Below are 18,879 nucleotides of genomic sequence, written 5' to 3' on the forward strand. Positions count from 1 at the left end.
TCGCCCAAGCCTGCCCCATTTCTCCTTCTCCCAAATCCAGTCAGCCGATGTTCTGAAAGAGCTGCAAAATCTGGACCCCTACAAATCAGCCGGGCAAGACAATCTGGACCCTTTCTAAAATTATCTGCCAAAATTATTGCAACCCCTATTACTAGCCTGTTCAACCTCTCTTTCGTGTTGTCTGAAATTCCCAAAGATTGGAAAGCAGCTGCGGTCATCCCCCTCTTCAAAGGGGGGGACACTCTTGACCCAAACTGCTACAGACCTATATCTATCCTACCCTGCCTTTCTAAAGTCTTCGAAAGCCAAGTCAACAAACAGATTACCGACCATTTGAATCCCACCGCACCTTCTCCGCTATGCAATCTGGTTTCAGAGCTGGTCATGGGTGCACCTCAGCCACGCTCAAGGTCCTAAACGATACCTTAACCACCATCGATAAGAAACAATACTGTGCAGCCGTATTCATTGACCTGGCCAAGGCTTTCGACTCTGTCAATCACCACACCCTCATCGACAGACTCAATAGCCTTGGTTTCTCAAATGATTGCCCCGCCTGGTTCACCAACTACTTCTCTGATAGAGTTCAGTGTGTCAAATCGGAGGGCCTGTTGTTCTGGCCTCTGGCAGTCTCTATGGGGCTGCCACAGGGTTCAATTCTTGGACCAACTCTCTTCTCTTTATACATCAATGATGTCGCTCTTGCTGCTGGTGAGTCTCTGATCCACCTCTACGCAGACGACACCATTCTGTATACTTCTGGCCCTTCTTTGGACACTGTGTTAACTACCCTCCAGATGAGCTTCAATGCTGTACAACTCTCCTTCCGTGACCTCCAACTGCTCTTAAATACAAGTAAAACTAAATGCATGCTATTCAACCGATCGCTGCCTGCACCTGCCCGCCCATCCAGCATCACTACTCTGGAAGGTTCTGACTTAGAATATGTGGACAACTACAAATACCTAGGTGTCTGGTTAGACTGTAAACTCTCCTTCCAGACTCGCATCAAACATCTCCAATCCAAAGTTAAATCTAGAATTGGCTTCCTATATCGCAACAAAGCATCTTTCACTCATGCTGCCAAACATACCCTCGTAAAACAGACCATCCTACCAATCCTCGACTTCGGCGACGTCATTTACAAAATAGCCTCCAATACCCTACTCAATAAATTGGATGCAGTCTATCACAGTGCCATCTGTTTTGTCACCAAAGCCCCATATACTACCCACCACTGCGACCTGTACGCTCTCGTTGGCTGGCCCTCGCTTCATACTCGTTGCCAAAACCACTGGCTCCAGGTCATCTACAAGACCCTGCTAGGTAAAGTTCCCCCTTATCTCAGCTCGCTGGTCACCATAGCAGCACCCACCTGTAGCACGCGCTCCAGCAGGTATATCTCTCTGGTCACCCCCAAAGCCAATTCCTCCTCTGGCCGCCTCTCCTTCCAGTTCTCTGCTGCCAATGACTGGAACGAACTACAAAAATCTCTAAAACTGGAAACACTTATCTCCATCACTAGCTTTAAGCACCAGCAGTCAGAGCAGCTCACAGATCACTGCACCTGTACATAGCCCATCTATAATTTAGCCCAAACAACTACCTCTTCCCCTACTGTATTTATTTATTATTTTGCTCCTTTGCACCCCATTATTTCTATTTCTACTTTGCACTTTCTTCCACTGCAAATCTACCATTCCGGTGTTTTACTTGCTATATTGTATTTACTTCGCCACCATGGCCTTTTTTGCCTTTACCTCCCTTATCTCACCTCATTTGCTCACTTTGTATATAGACTTATTTTTCTACTATATTATTGACTGTATGTTTGTTTTACTCCATGTATAACTCTGTGTTGTTGTATGTGTCAAACTGCTTTGCTTTATCTTGGCCAAGTCACAATTGTAAATGAGAACTTGTTCTCAACTTGCCTACCTGGTTAAATAAAGGGGAAATAAAAATAAAAAAATAGTGCTCCAGGACCAGGGTTGGTGAAATGTGCAGCCCTTTGTAACCATATCTCCAAAACATGTTAATGAACTGGAGGTATAAAAAGGTGACTGAATATGAACATGGGAACATTTTACTTCTATACACTATACAATAGAATAGTGTTAACTTATGATGTGTAGGATATAAAAAAGAAATAGTTGCACACTATAAGCTCCCAGCAATTTATTGGCTAAATCACCACAGTGCCATCTTCACGTCATCTCCAGCAGTGTGATGCCGAAACATTGGTTTACCCAATAAATTACTGGAAGCTTACATGTGTTTGGAGTTTGCCAGAAAGGCTTTTCACTGAACTTGTGCATGTGACATTGAAACGTGTATGTATATACAAAGTGTGTGATTGTCTTTATTCATAAAGCCTACAGTTTACTCACTGTTAGTCAGCACCTCTACTAACTTGTTGGCGTGTGCAGCTCTTGCTTTTCACTGAACTTATGATGGTGTGACATCACCTGAATGAGAACCAAACATAGCAGAATGATTCCATAAAAATCAATATCAGACAGAATCAGCATAAGGAACAATGAAACTTGAATTTGGTTGTCATGTTAATACTCAGACTGTACAATGTGAGATGTGCAATATTTTTGCACTATTTGAAGACGGACCGGGCTGACTGACACTCAACAGGGGAAACCAAATGTATCTGTTTTCAAGCATTATTATAAAGTAGCCTTAAGTGTGTTTTGTAGCTCTTCACTTTATTATTTTGGACAATACCTTTATGTACACTGCTGGACACAGCTCACTTTTTTCATTTGAATTCATAATCCTATATATGTAAAAAGTTTGGGAACAGTAATCCTTCCTAAATTTGATAATTGTTTCACGAATTCCTCCACCAGTAGGGGCCAGCAAAACATTTTTGCCTTGGTTTGCAAGTTCCGCATGCCCTCTTATTAAACTTCTGCTCAAGAATTTGTTTGGCCTCTTCAACTAACCCGATTCAATATGGTGGGTACTCAAACATTTACAACCCCGCTAAATCTATCGTAATCGGTGCTTTTTAACCAACCGTAATGATATTTAGGTCTGTAATAGTAAAATGGTGGATGTATTACTCAATCACATTGACATATTGAGTTGGAATGCCGTTCCTGGCAGTTTTTATGAACAATTTTATGTAGAGTGTTCCCCGAGAGTCTAACAGAAGAAGCAGTACGCTGGCATTTGGCTGTCCATGAACAACCTCGTTCTCCATGTCTTGATTTGATTAGAATCAGTAGAGAGAACTGGCAGTGCCTTCAATGTTGCACAATCACCCGCTGTGTGTTTGGTGGTGTTGCACCTCTGTTTAAACTGTGTGTAGGGAATTGAATTTCATTCGAGATACTGATAAGCATAACTGGCTAGTTGGCTAACTAACGGTACCTTATTGCTAAATCATCCTAGTTAACCTTAACTAGGGGTCTAGCTGCCGGTAGTTATTTACCCATGTATAGTACTGGCTTGCTAGTTATGATTAATCGCTGGTGTAAGTAGTCATGACTTCCATTTACTAGCCAGGTACCTCGCTAGTTAGCCAGTCTACACAAAGTTGCAACCCAGATAACTAGTAACGTCACAAGTAGTAACGGTATTGGGCTAGCTAGTTACGTTTGTGCAATTCTGGTTAGTAGAGCCTAATGTAGGTTGCATGTCAGCCGTGGGAATACTGAAACCTACAATTTCAAAAGCTTCTGTACTTTAATTTCTTACATTAAACCCTGTATAGGAAGTGGCCAGGTCATTGATAGTGCAGGAAACGAAATGAGAGCCTTTCCTGTGTTTGATGGGTCCTCAATCCCAACTGAACATTGGTTCTCAGACATTTTAAATGTGGATAATTTGGGCCATTCTGATCATTCGGGAAACTGAAAGTAATTTGCACAACTTTACAACAGGGACGAGTCAGGACTAAGACGGTGAAAAAGGCCGCCCGGGTCATCATTGAGAAGTACTACACCAGGCTGGGAAATGACTTCCACACCAACAAGAGGGTGTGCGAGGAGATCGCAATCATCCCCAGCAAGAAGCTGCGCAACAAGATAGCTGGGTGAGTCTTTCTTTAGACATATGGTCTCTGAGTAGAGCATAGGAGGGGACCAAGTGAGCAGTTTCTCAACCATTTATCTTGGTGGCACCACTGGCCTTTGAACAGATTCAGTCTTTAGAGCAGTGACTTTGAAGAACTCAGATTTGGCTGTATGCAGTCTTTTAAAAGGAGGACCATAACTTGTAATTTGATCACACCATGGTAGTGTTTGTGGGTAAGTGGGCATTTTGTATATGTGAATGAGATAGGGTGGCATGTACATAAAGATGATTAACCTGTTAGCGGAACGCCTCACCAATATCCAATAGTATAGCGTGGCGCGAAATACAAACACCTAAAAAATGCTAGAACTTCAATTTCTCAAACATATGACTATTTTACACCATTTTAAAGATAAGACTCTCGTTGATCTAACCACACTGTCCAATTTCAAAAAGGCTTCACAGCGAAAGCAAAACATTACATTGTCAGGAGAGTACCCTCCCAAAAATAATCACACAGCCATTTTCAAAGCTAGCATATGTCACAAAAACTAAAACCACAGCTAAATGCAGCACTAACCTTTGATGATCTTCATCAGATGACACTCCTAGGACATTATGTTATACAATACATGCATGTTTTGTTCAATCAAGTTCATATTTATATCAAAAACCAGCTTTTTACATTAGCATGTGATGTTCAGAACTAGCATACCCACCGCAAACTTCCAGTGAATTTACTACATTACTCACGATAAACGTTCACAAAATACATAACAATTATTTTAAGAATTATAGATACAGAACTCCTTTATGCAATCGCTATGTCAGATTTTAAAATAGCTTTTCGGCGAAAGCACATTATGCAATATTCTGAGTACATAGCCCGGCCATCACGGCTAGCTAATTTGACACCCACCAAGTTTGGCCCTCACCAAACTCAGATTTACTATAAGAAAAATTGGATTACCTTTGCTGTTCTTCGTCAGAATGCACTCCCAGGACTTCTACTTCAACAACAAATGTTGTTTTGGTTCGAAATAATCCGTAGTTATATTCAAATAGCTCCGTTTTGTTCATGCGTTCAGGTAACTATCCGAAGGATGACGCGCCGACGCGTTTCGTGACAAAAAAAATCAAAATATTCCATTACCATACTTCGAAGCATGTCAAACGCTGTTTAAAATAAATTTTTATGCGATTTTTCTCGTAAAATGGCGATAATATTCCAACCGGGAGACGTTGTATTCGTTCAAACACTGAAAGAAAAAAATGGAGTTGTCTCGTGGACGCGCGCGCCAGTGTCATTGTCCTCAGAAGGACCACTCACAAAAACCCCTGCTGTTTTTCGCCCAGAGACTGCAGACCTCTGATTCCACTTTCTGGCGCCTTCCTAGAGCCAATGGAAGGAAAATGTCACGTTACAGCAGAGATGCTGTATTTTTGATAGAGATGCCCTAGTAGGAGAACAAATTGTCAGACAGGGCACTTCCTATATAGAATCTTCTCAGGTTTTGGCCTGCCAAATGAGTTCTGTTATACTCACAGACACCATTCAAACAGTTTTAGAAACTTTAGAGTGTTTTCTATCCAAATCTACTAATTATATGCATATTCTAGTTTCTGGGCAGGAGTAGTAACCAGATTAATCGGGTACGTTTTTTTATCCGGGCGTGAAAATACTGCCCCCTATCCCTAACAGGTTAAGGTGGTTGTGTATGCGATGGATTGTTTAGGGGTTTCCCCTTTGTACTGAGATCTTTATGGATGCTATGGGATGAGGCACTATGCACTATCACATTGGACAAGATATACCCCATACTGTCATCATGACACCAACACCACTGAGTTGCGTAACATGTCATCAAATTATTTTACACTGCTCTTCCCCTTTCAATTTGTTGCGCTGAATGACTCATGTTTAGACATTGCTTGAAAGTCAGACCATTTCCACGGTTACCCCATTGATATTCAGTCTGGAAGAAGTCTGCCTGAAAAAGACGCAGGAGTCTCTACAAGCCAGCATGTTGAATACAATTATCTTTACACTTACTTTACCGGTTGTCTGTGCTGTTGGTCTTTGACGGTAGGAGGTGGAGATGGGGTATCCACAGAAGTGTTTATCTGACTTTTTGCGACGCCTGTAGGTTTTGTGGCTTGTTTTTTCAATCTCCTGACGCATTGCACTTGATGCACAATATGTAAATGATAGCCGAAAGTAAGCTTAACGTAATTGACCTAAGCACGTTTCCTCTCCATCTGTTGGAACTGTGTGAAATTTGCCAGCTGATTGTGTGGGACAACGTTCGGTTCGTCTCGGCCATATTGTGCAAGTGTTTGTCGCATGTGAAGAACCGATAAACAGACCAGTGTACTGAAGGTTGGGTTGATGATGATTCCCTGTGGATATTTTGTCTGATTACCCCCGACATGGGGACAAAATCAGCAGACGACGGGTGAAGTTGAAATGAAGTTTGTTCATAGGACTTGTAATAGGACTGTTCGGTAATGCTGAGCCTACATGATGGAGACGAGTAAGTATTTCACTCTCGGATTCTAAAAGAAGCTAGTCTATGCTGTGTTTTGTGGCTGGTGTTGCCTATGGATTGAATTTGAGTTTATGTCAACATAAAACATATTGGTCAACCCTGAAGTAGCTCATTCATTACATTTGTTCATTTAATTAACATTGACTATGCTGCAGTTCAGTCAGGTTGGAGTTCAACACTACTTGTAATAGCATGGGTGAATCACAGCCAGTCTGCTGCACTGGCTTGGAGGGACAGACTCATTCATTCTATCATATCCCTGACCTAGCTAATTATTGCTAGTTCGCCACTTAAAACCCTGTATCGAAAGTGATTATGGCATGACTGTTGCCATCGTCATTGATAGTACAGGAACAGTGATTTTTGAAAGCTTTTCCCGTGTTTGTTGGCATACCTGTTCCTGTCAAACCCTGTATCTTTCAAACATCTGCCACGTCCGCAACAATCTAAACTTGTGTGAAACCTCATTCTCATGTTAGGCTAGTTTTTAGTGATCTTGCAATTTTTTAAAGCTTGAACCTATGCTGTGACAATTGTGAAGTTGAATGTGAATGAACTGGATTCTTGATTGTGCACTCAGGTATGTGACCCATCTCATGAAGCGCATCCAGAGGGGCCCCGTCAGAGGCATCTCCATCAAGCTCCAGGAGGAGGAGAGGGAGAGGAGGGACAACTACGTCCCAGAGGTAAGTGTGCCGCCCCACCCACACAGGGCCTAAAAATTACTTTCAACTTTAGATTTACAAAAATCTACCAAAATATATTTTTGTGCCAATATTACACCACCACCCCCCCAAAAAACATGAAATTGCTTAGCAATGTTTCTAAAACAAGAAATGTATTACTAGTAAGACGTAATGTGGTATATTGCTGAATTTAATATTCTGTGACCTTTTAACCAAAATATCAGACATATTTTCAACTGCCCCTTTAAGATTACCATGGTAATGGGGCCATCAGTCGTGTGCCTGTGAGAATCTCACAAGTAGAGGCCGACAATGTCTCTTTGCTAGCTGTAGAAGCAAACTCAAACATTGACAAGCAACCTAGCTTGTGAACAAAACAATGTAAATAGCCAAGAAACACAAGGACAGTCTCACTAGACATTCGAGTATACTAGACCATTGCGTCGAAAACAAATCTTTCAGCAATTCACTCAGTGCGCACAGCCCCCCAGATAGGCAGTGGTGCTATGCGAGGTGGAATAGCTATAACGTTAGGATTCATATTTCTTTGTGCATTACCAGATAAGAAGCCAGCACACTGCTCTTGCTTGTATCACTACTCTTTATTAAGCTTTACGTATCGGCCTTCAAGCTCTGGCGAAGGCCTTGAGGCCGATACGTAAAGCTTAATAAAGAGCAGTGATACTAGCAAGAGCGGGTTTGTTCTTTTTTCTCATCTTATTCAATTGTTACCATGCACCTGCAACAAAGATGGCTCAGAAGTGCGAGTAAGACGCAAAACTGCTGAAATACTTTGAAAATAGCTACTGACGCATTTATTTTGCTATATATCACAACTTTCCCGTTTCCAAACTTGTCTTTTGACAATTTTTATTTAATGCTCGCACTGTAGATCCCTGAGTTTGATGTGGCTGGTGAATTCGACATTCTTGCCCACCGATACCAAAATGTACCTGTATTTGGCAGTTATTAATTGTAGGCCCTGCACCCACACCTCTGAGCATTAGACAATGCCCAGGTTGTAGGTTAAATTCACATCACATACAGTACAGATATAAAAAATGCATGCACTAACTGTACTATAAATTTGTTTGCTTAATTGTATTCAGTGGCATATGTTAAGTTACTCGCTCCTAGTAGGAACAGGCTAGGGGAGTCTTAATGACAATGGACAAGCCAAATCTGTTTTGGTGCTTGTGACGTATAGCTAGGAAGTGTCCCTCTCAAATGAAAAGACTCTATAGTCATGCCTTGCTGATGTGTGCATGTTTGTACTGAGTTTGATTTGCTGTCCAGTAGGGAGTTGTATTACTTTCTGTACTTGTGAGCAGTTTTATTATAGCCAGGCCTCGAAATATTTTTTATTTTTTTTGCCAAGTAGGGTTATTATTATTTTTGTAAGCTCTGGTCGCTTGTCTCCCCGCCCCAAAAAAGGTCTAACACCATGGGCCAAAAAAGGTCTAACACCATGGGCCAAAAAAGGTCTAACACCATGGCCCAAAAAGGTGCTGTACGACGCAAGGAACCACTTTACACAATATACTGAACCAAAATATAAACAAAACATGCAACAATTTCAACGATTTTACTGAGTTAGTTCATATAAGGAAGTAAGTCAATTGAAATAAATTAATTGGGCCCTAATCTATGGATTTCATATGACTGGTAATACAGTTGGTCACATATACCTTAAAAAAAAGGTAGGTGCATGGATCAGAAAACCAGTCAGTATCTGGTGTGACCACTATTTGTCTTGTGCAGTGCGACATCTCCTTCGCATAGAGTCGATCAGGCTGTTGATTGTGGCCTGTGGAATGTTGTCCCACTCCTCTTTAATGGCTGTGTGAAGTTGCTGGATATTGGCGGGAACTGAAACATACTGTCGTACACGTCGGTCCAGAGCATCCCAAACATGCGCAATGGGTGACATGTCTGATGAGTATGCAGGCCATGGAAGAACTGGGACATTTTCAGCTTCCAGGAATTGTATACCGATCCTTACGACATGGTGTTGTGCATTATCATGCTGAAACATGAGGTAATGGCGGCGGATGAATGGTACAACAATGGGCCTCAGGATCTTATCACGGTACCTCTGTGCATTCAAATTGCCATCAATTAAAATGCAATTGTGTTCGTTGTCCGTAGCTTATGCCTGCCCATAACCTCAACGCCACCATGGGGCACTCTGTTCACAACATTATCAGCAAACCTCTCGCACACACAACGCCATGCATGTGGTCTGCGGTTCTGAGGCAGGTTGGACATACTACCAAATACTCTATAACAACGTTGGAGGCGGCTTATGGTAGAGAAGTCAACATTCAATTCTCTGGCAACAGCTCTGGTAGACATTCCTGCAGTCAGCATGCCAATTGCACGTTCCTTCAACTTGAGACATCTGTGGCATTGTGCTGTGACAAAACTGCATATTTTAGTGGCCTTTTATTATCCCATTTTTTCGATTTACATTTTAGTCATTTAGCAGACGCTCTTATCCAGAGCGACTTACAGTAGTGAATGCATACATTTCATTTCATGCATTTAAAAAAAAATAAAAAATTAACTGCCCCCCGTGGGAATCGAACCCACAACCCTGGCGTTGCAAACACCATGCTCTACCAACTGAGCCACAGGGAAGGTGCACCTGTGTAATGATCATGCTGTTTAATCAGCTTCTTGATATGCTACACCTGTCAGGTGGATGGATTGTCTTGGCAAAGGAAATGCTCTCAAACTGGGATGTAACCAATTTGTGCACAAAATTTGAGAGAAATAAGCTTTTGTGCGTATGAAACATTTCTGGGTTATGAAACATGGGACCAACACGTTACATGTTGCGTTTATATTTGTGTTCAGCGTAACATTCATTCATTATCACTGGTATTGACAATGGAAGGCTGCTGGTCTCTGATCCAATATATTGTACAGTATCTCCTGTACAGTATCTCCTGCTGAACAATGTGTGTTCGAGCAGGGCCATTTTAAAACAGCCTGCTCTGTTTAGTTCTGGAATCTCCTGGAGGAGGGTTGGCCACCCTGAAACATTACAATTATAACCAAATACGTTTTATGTTTTCATAAAATAATTCCCTCATTCAATGAACCAGGGATCAAATGGCTAAGGAGGGCGAGGTAGCTAACTAAGATGTTAATCTATTTGTAAGGTTAAAATATTGTATTCACTTCTTGACAGCATTGGAATTACTTGTCAATTACGCTATTCTAAGAATATATTTTTTTAACTTTGTCAGAATTACATGGCTAGTATTGAATAGAGGAGAATCCTAACCAATTTTGAGCGCTGCGTTAATGTCAAGCCCTAATACCTATGCATGCTTCTACTTTGCCTAGATGCATAAGATGTATTCTCATAAACTGCTTTTTTTCATCAACAATCGCCTTGCGTTGCTGCCATTGGGAATCTTCAGTCTATACCTTTGGAATCAATGTGAAATTCTCTTTGATTTGCCCTGTATCGAAAGTGACTATAGCATGACTGTTGCCATAGTCATTAATAGTTCAGGAATAGTGATCTTGAAAGCTTTTCCCATGTTTGTTGGAATACCTGTTCCTGTCAAACCCTATATCTTTTTAAAATGTGTTAAGACCGCAAATCTTGCCCCAGGCAACAAGTAAACTGCTGTATGCGCTGTTGAATTGGTGTCACGTGGCAGTGTTGCCTGTTTAATATGCACACTGTTAATACATTGTTTGGTGGACAGCGCTGACATGCCATTAGCGCAGTAACTAAATCTTTGTTTTTGTTTCCAGGTGTCTGCTCTCGACCAGGAGATAATCGAGGTCGACCCAGACACCAAGGAGATGCTCAAGCTACTGGTAAGTCCCTCACCTTTGGTGTCTTAATGATGAATATATGTTCAGCGTGAAGATGACACCTTGGTTTTAACCCTGTATAAAATGTGACAATGGCATGATTGTTGCCATAGTCATTGATAGTACAGGAACCATGACTGAGATTTTCCCGTGTTTGTTGGAATACCAGGACCTGTCAAACCCTGCATCTTTCAAATATCTTCCACGTCCTCCCCAGTCTTAACTTCAGGGTGAAACTACTCGGCGTTACAAGACCAGTCTTCTGCCATTAACATTGTTAGCATTAACCTGTGGTGTATTCTGGTGGTAACTTGATGGTGAAATTTGATTTTATCTTCCTCCTTCCTCCAGGACTTTGGCAGTTTGTCGAACCTGCAAGTCACCCAGCCAACTGTCGGAATGAATTTCAAGACACCAAGAGGAGTCTAGGCATTTGTAATATCGCTTAATAATGAAATAAAAAAAGTACACAAAAAGCAGTGTTTCCTAGTGGTGTTGCTGTCTAGAACATGGATGGGCAACTGAAGGGCTGGATTGGTGTGACAATTTTGCCCCAGTTAACGCACCTGACTCCAATAATCCACTAATCATGATCTTCAGTTTAGAATGCAATTTGTTTAATCAGCTGTGTTAAACGAGCCTTCCCTGTGGCTCAGTTGGTAGAGCATGGTGTTTGCAACGCCAGCATGGTGTGTGCAACGCCAGGGTTGTGGGTTCGATTCCCACGGGGGGCCAGTACAAAAGATAAGCGCGTCTGCTAAATGACTAAAATGTAAATGAGAAAGTGACACACCACTCTGGCCCCAGAGGACTGGAGTTGCCCATTCCTGGTTAAGCACAAGTAGAAACGCATGAGTGCACACTGCAGGATAATTGGGATTTGAACCATTTTCAGAATGGGGAAAGCAATAATCATGCTATGTGGGAAAATGAGAATTTGGTAAGTGCTTATTCCTCGTTCATGTGCTTGTTTCAATTGGCTGACCTGTCATTGCAGGCTTTGTGCAATAAGGTTGGGTTCCTATACATACGTCTTGTATTACTCACTACTACAGCAGCATTGTGAAGTGAGATTAGTTTAACTTTACATTCGCAAGCTCTTGAGTTAGGACTGTGCACAGTACTGTTAAAACCATTGTAGGGTTTTGGATTGAGTGGATTAGAACAAACATTCCATTTGACCCATGAAGTTTAAAACTCAGTTCCCTCTATGATCAAATGGCATCTTTATATTTTGCACTTCCACTTGTGTGAACGTTGTAAGACATGATTAAATTCCATTATTTACAATAATTTTTAATAGAAAAACATGACTATAAGTAGAGTTTTAGATCAATGAAGTTTGTGAACCTGACACATTTTCACATAGTTATTCAGCTTGCACCCAGGCTGAGGACTTTGCTTTAATCAGCCTTATTTTTAACATATACTTTTTATATATCATGACAATAAATTAAAGGCCCAGTGGTTTGAGGTATGGTTGTTGAAATGCTCCAAAAGATCTTATCACAAGAACAGCACAATGTAAAGACATCCTATTTCTATATTACTTTGCCTTTAAAACATAGGCTTCATGATGCATTTATAAATACATATAACATTTTGTAAAAATCTATAAAGTTTTAATGAGAAATGGAACACTAGAAACTGAGAATTCAGAGACCAAGAAGAGACGAAAGAAGTTATGACACTTTGATGCGCAATATTTAGAGTTCGGCTACGTTTAGATGACACTAAAATGTTTCTCTAAACTCAACTACGTCTAAGCGCGTCGCTATCTCATTGGTGGTCCCTTCCCACCATAACACTGAATATAGTCCCAACTGTATATGAAAAATAAAATAATGGCTTGTTACATTTGTCTGTCCATTAAATGGCAGTGAAAGATCCAGTAATCTACATTCACAAGCACTTCAACAGAAATAAATTGCAGAAAGCTCCCCGTGGACAGTCACAAATTTTTCAGATACGCGCTCCTTTACTCACCGCGCAATGCTCCCCCATGTCGTGCTGAAAAAGATAACGTTACATTTATTTTATTTAACCAGGCAAGTCAGTTAAGAATACATTCTTATTTACTGTAACGGCCAAAGAACAGTAGGTTAACTGAAATTGTTCAGGGGCAGAAAGACAGATTTATACCTTATTAGTTCTGGCAACTTTCCGGTTACTGGCCCAACGGCTCTAACCACAAGGCGACCTGCCCCCCCCCCCCCCCCAAAAAAACAACTGACCATCAGCAGACAGCGCCACATTAAAACAATGAAGATAATGTAGGTTCCAATATTATCATGTAAAGCAGTTCGCATTTATGAAATAATCCAACGACATATTTGAGTAGACTTTACAATAGCCTAGTTAATACTACTTACAGAACACTTTACCATAATAAAGCATTCATGTTGTCATTCTGCATTTTGTAATTGTTGGTCATTTACCAAAAATAGTACATTGCATTTAAACTGAAGAGAAAGACTGAATCCTACCGTGGTACCTTGGCCAAAAGTATTTTCCCATGGATTAATTATTTTGGTCTGCAGTTTTTCTAGAACTTCATGTAGAGCTCCAAGCTGTCGAAACAGTATAAAATGCACAAGCTACTACAAGAATTCAAGCTCTGACTGGTCTTTCATTGTGTAGTTTACGTAATAGTCCGTTAAACGATATATTTCACATTTTGAGGAAAGGTAAATTACACCAATTATGGTCTCTGGAACAGTGTGCTTTTCATTTTGTATGTAGAATAATTTAGGCCACTATTTATCGAGGTAGTCCTGAAGAATGTAAATGCCAAAAGCTGCCCGGCGACATCAGCAAATGCATCATTTAGAGAAACAATATAGCTAGATTTACAAGACGTTTTTCGTTCGGTAGATTCGGTTTTTGTGTATAGAAGTCGTGATTGTTAATTGTTTCCAAATCCACTTCCATTTCAGAGTCGCTCGTTTCAGCAGCACACATTATAGACATCAGCAAAGCGCAAGCTACCGCTCTCGTCAACTGCATGAAGCTCACCATGGTCCTGATCGGGAAAAGTGCTTCACAAACCAAGCGCCCTAAATTATATTTCCTCTTTGGGATATTAAATTCAAATGACCAATCCTTGCAGTTTTCCATCCTTTTGTTTGCTCTTCGGTGATTTTATTCACTTTTGATATTGAATTGCTCTGCCTTGATCTAATTAACCTACGTAGGAAGCCCATGTCCAGCAAGTGCCCTACAGAATCATATTTGCTCTATTGGTCTTTGCTAGTGCATAGAATACAGACATGGGCAGTTTAATATTTGAATATATTATCTGATCATTTTTATTGGAATAAACAAAACTGAATTAATTTGTTAAAATGTTCTGGAAAGTTGGTTATACACTACATGATCAAAAGTATGTGGACACCTACTCTCTAACATCTCATTCCAAAATCATGGGCATTAATATGGAGTCCCCCGTTTGCTGCTTTAACAGCCTCCACTCTTCTAGGAAGGCTTTCCACTAAATGTTGGAACATTGCTGTGGTGACTTGCTTCCATTCAGCCAAAAGAGCATTAGTGAGGTCGGGCACTGATGTTGGGAGATTAGGCCTGGTTCACAGTCGGCGTTCCAATTCATCCCAAAGGTGTTTGATGGGGTTGAGGTCAGGGTTCTGTGCAGGCCAGTCAAGTTTTTCCACACCAATCTCGACAAAGCATTTCTGTATGGACTTCACTTTGTGCATGGGGCCATTGTCATGCTGAAACAGGAAAAGGGCTTCCCCAAACTGTTACCGCAAGGTTGGAAGCACAGAATCGTCTAGGATGTCATTGTATTTCTGTAGCATTAAGATTTTCCTTCACTGAAACTAAGGGGCCTAGCCCGAACCATGAAAAACAGCCCCAGACCATTATTCCTCCTCCACTAAACTTTACAGTTGGCACTATGCATTGGGGCAGGTAGCGTTCTCCTGGTATCCTCCAAACCCAGATTGGTCCGTCAGACTACCAGGTGAAGTGTGATTCCTCACTCCAGAGAACGTGTTTCCACTGCTCCAGAGTCCAATGGCGATGAGCTTTACACCACTCCAGCCGACGCTTGGCATTGTGCATGGTAATCTTAGGCTTGTGTGTGGCTGCTCGGCCATGGAAACCCATTTCATGAAGCTCCCGACGAACAGTTCTTGTGCTGACATTGCTTCCAGAGGCAGTTTGGAACTCACTAGTGTTGCAACTGAGGACAGATGATTTTTACGTGCTACGCGCTTCAGCACTCGCCGGTCCCATTCTGTGAGCTTGTGTGGCCTGCCATTTCGTGGCTGAGCCGTTGTTGCTCCTAGACGTTTCCACTTCACAATAACAGCACTAACAGCTGACCGGGGCAGAAATTTGACAAACTGACTTGTTGGAAAGGTGGCATCCTATGACGGTGCCACGTTGAAAGTCACTGAGCACTTCAGTAATGCTATTCTACTGTCAATGTTTGTCTATGGAGATTGCATGGCTGTGTGCTCTATTTTATACACCTATCAGCAACGGGTGTGGCTGAAATAGCCGAGTCACTAATTTGAAGGGGTGTCCATTTTGTATATATAATGTATTCTCAGAGTTTCTTCAGTGAATAGCCTACCATGAACAGTTTGTGTATTCATTGGACTACATTTTGTAAGTAATTTGGAACTTTGGCATTTAAGGCCGGTTTCCCGGACACAGATTAAGCATAGTCCTACACTTAGACACTTGTTCAATTGATGTTCTCCATTGAAAGTGTTTCTTAGTCCAAGACTAGGCTTAATCTGTGTGTGGGAAACCACCCCTTAGAGTTTAAAACATGCTCTCACTGGCTTCTTTGTGTATGCATCTCTTTATGAGATGATGATCCCCTCTCCCTGAAGCTCTGAGATTAGCTTGCTAATAGATATTTCTTTGTAATGCACTTCTATCCACAGAGGAACAATGCAAAGATAAGGCGTCATGTTTTCAGTTTAGATAAACCATATGCCTTTTTCTAGTGGAATAGCCTATATACTATTGTACACCTACATATATTTTTCTGCATCAAATTAAAGTTTGTTTAGTTTATTACATGACTAATGTGAATAATATTTCATAATATATAATGTATAAAAGAGGTTCATCTATTAATCATTTTGGGTGTCAGAAAGTCACTGCTGCCATGTATTGTATTTCAAAATCTGTCAAGTTAACTGGGCCTTGTAAACAAACCGTGTTTGTGTGCGTCAGACTCAGCAGGTACATAATAGGAGCAAACTCCTGTTGCTATGTTAATTGTGCAGAGTGACACCGCTTTTGCTAAAGCCCCCCAAATCAGTCATTGAATAAATACTGTTCTTTACATGAGCTATTCTTCTTGGTCCTGTAAATCCATAGTCCTTGTCAGAAAAGTGTTGGATTATGGGTGTTGGATTATGTTTAGTCATGTTTAACATAATACAGTATGTTGAAGTGAATAAGGTCTGCAACATATGTTCATATTATTATGTTGACGCAAATTATGTTCTGCATTGAAATTGTAAAATGTGGATGTGATTGTCACTTCTTAACCTTACCAAAATGGAGGTCAAGAGAGTGTGTCCTCTTGGCAGCGAGAGCAGTGTGCTAGGCCAATCACAAAATATCCATACAAATACACATCAGCCTGGGTTAGTTTGGTTTTCAATTTCCAACCCGGAAAAAGCTATTAAGCTGAGCCAAATGGGAAGCACACTTTAAGTAGCACACAAGGAGTTCATTCAAATCTGCTTGGCAGGAGCACACGCCACACAGATAGAGGTATAATTGTTGCAGGCGCTTTCGCTAGCAGAAGTTAAGTCAGCTCTCCACATGGGCTCCAGCCAGCTCACTCCAGCTCATTGACCAAAAAGGACAGCCTTTCATTGACTTTAAAATGCTCCGATTGGTTCGAGCCCCTACCTGGGCTCGAACCAGGGACCCTCTGCACACAGACAACAGTCACCCTCGAAGCATCGTTACCCATCGCTCCACAAAATCCACGGCCCTTGCAGAGCAAGGGGAACAACTACTTCAAGGTCTCAGAGCGAGTGACGTCACCGATTGAAACGCTATTAGTGCGCACACCGCTAACTAGCTAGCCATTTCACATCGGTTACACAATGAAAATGTGATATCTGCCATGAAGACAAGATAGTTCAGGAGTTGTGGCATCGGTCAGGCCACAAAATGATTTGGTCCCTGAAATGATTCAGTAAGAAGACCTATTGTAAACCCTCTAGAATTCAATGACCCCTGAAAATAAGGCTAGGTAAACATATTACACTCAGCAAACATAGCATGATGGGAAGCTAGGGTGGCATCTGCACACTTCAGTCAACCATCTAGAGACAATCACTCAGAAAAATGTGTCTACTACTACTTGAGAAGATGGAAGACAACAGACTAGTAGCTATACCACCTTCTATCCCACTGCTGACTTACCTCTGAAGCTTAACAGATTTGGACTTGGTCAATCCATGGATGAGAGATCAGATAGAAGTGGTGTTAGAAGGCCAGTATGGGTGACTCTTTCCTCTGGTCTCTTTGTGGTTTTTATTTTTTCCAGACGCGTCTATATGACAGTCTTCAAGCTCACAGATAAAAGGCCCCATTTCATGCTAAAATTTTTTCATGGTCTGTGATGAATAGCGTACCCTGGTGTCCCCTGGCAGGTTATGGGTCTGGTTAAGTGATGTGGATTTGAAAGGGGTGCACCAGGCCAATCAGTAGAGATTGAGATAGGGGGGGGGGGGGTTATCAGACCATATCTGAAATGATAGCAGACACAAACCACAAAACCCTTCTGCACTCTATTGAAACTTTGGTGGAACTATATTGTATGGCGAATACCAGGTAATCACTAAGAATATGATATGACATGGTAAAATGGTTATTACACAGTTAAAGTAACCTATTTTATACTTTATTTTTAGGTATTCAATAACACAAGCACCACTGGTAGCAGGTAGAACTGCAGTGATATAGATATTGGACTGTTCAACAATGTACTATGATCGCTGTCGCAGCTGGCTGGCGCACAATTGGCCCAGCGTTGACCGGCTTGACCGGCTTAGGGGAGGGTTTGGCCGGCAGGGATGTCCTTGTCCCATCGCTCGAGCGACTCCTGTGGCGGGCCGGGTACAGTGCACGCTGACACAGGTCGCCAGGTGCATGGGGTTTCCTCCGACACATTGGTGCGACTGGCTTCCAGGCTAAGTGGGCATTGTGTCAAGGTTGGGTTGTGTTTCAGAGGACACACGGCTCTCGACCTTCGCCTCTCCCGAGTCTCTACGGGAGTTGCAGTGATGAGACAAGACTGTAACTACCAATTGGATACCATGAAATTGGGGAGAAAACGGGGTAAAAAAAGTAGTACAATGTACTATGATTAGGATATATAGTGTTTGATGTATTTTTCATCCTTGCATAGGGCAGATTATCAACTTGAGTCATAAGTACATAACTTAAACTGGTAAAATCATGCATTGATATTGACAAAATCATGCATTGATATTAAAAAAAATCAGAGTTATTTAAAGTTAGGATTCGGCATCATGTAATCTCGTCTCAACCAAGCGCATCAAGGATGAAAGCCAAATCTTATTTTCCAGTTCTGTGTGCCCAGGGCACAATAAAAATGGGTTTTGCACTATTCAGTGCTGTGAAACCTCCTGCTATAAATATCCATCAAAAGAGGGGCAAGTAAAAGGGTTAAAAATCCTCCCCTTGTTCCTCTGCCAATTTCCGCCTGGCTATTGGCCACAATTTGGTTCCCGCTTGTCTCCTTTTGAGGT

At 41.5% G+C, this 18,879-nt stretch overlaps 1 protein-coding gene, 1 long non-coding RNA gene and 2 other non-coding genes across 4 annotated transcripts; all 4 read left to right on the top strand.

The window, feature by feature from the left end:
- Window positions 1–2,884: 2,884 nt before the first annotated feature.
- Window positions 2,885–11,580, top strand: LOC115152145 (40S ribosomal protein S17). The gene is made up of 5 exons (XM_029696702.1): window positions 2,885–2,970; window positions 3,900–4,051; window positions 7,162–7,267; window positions 11,042–11,107; window positions 11,456–11,580. The coding sequence occupies exons 1-5, from the start codon at window positions 2,968–2,970 to the stop codon at window positions 11,531–11,533; spliced, it is 405 nt and encodes a 134-aa protein (XP_029552562.1). The 5' UTR covers window positions 2,885–2,967; the 3' UTR covers window positions 11,534–11,580.
- LOC115152533 (small nucleolar RNA SNORA71) lies at window positions 6,878–7,007 on the top strand. Its single transcript, XR_003867533.1, has one exon. It is a non-coding gene; the product is annotated as a small nucleolar RNA SNORA71 (small nucleolar RNA).
- LOC115152534 (small nucleolar RNA SNORA71) lies at window positions 10,739–10,867 on the top strand. Its single transcript, XR_003867534.1, has one exon. It is a non-coding gene; the product is annotated as a small nucleolar RNA SNORA71 (small nucleolar RNA).
- Window positions 11,581–11,823: 243 nt separating the features above from the next.
- LOC115152146 (uncharacterized) lies at window positions 11,824–14,204 on the top strand. The gene is made up of 2 exons (XR_003867430.1): window positions 11,824–12,044; window positions 14,041–14,204. It is a non-coding gene; the product is annotated as an uncharacterized LOC115152146 (long non-coding RNA).
- Window positions 14,205–18,879: the final 4,675 nt, after the last annotated feature.

Source organism: Salmo trutta, chromosome 17 (assembly GCF_901001165.1).
Source record: "Salmo trutta chromosome 17, fSalTru1.1, whole genome shotgun sequence".
Classification (NCBI taxonomy): domain Eukaryota; kingdom Metazoa; phylum Chordata; class Actinopteri; order Salmoniformes; family Salmonidae; genus Salmo; species Salmo trutta.

Bases quoted from the DNA above. Each gene is read 5' to 3' on its own strand.
- LOC115152145 (XM_029696702.1), top strand. The intron at 4,052-7,161 runs GTGAGTCTTTCT...TTGTGCACTCAG, and splicing joins CTGCGCAACAAGATAGCTGG to GTATGTGACCCATCTCATGA. The intron at 7,268-11,041 runs GTAAGTGTGCCG...TTTTGTTTCCAG, and splicing joins GGGACAACTACGTCCCAGAG to GTGTCTGCTCTCGACCAGGA.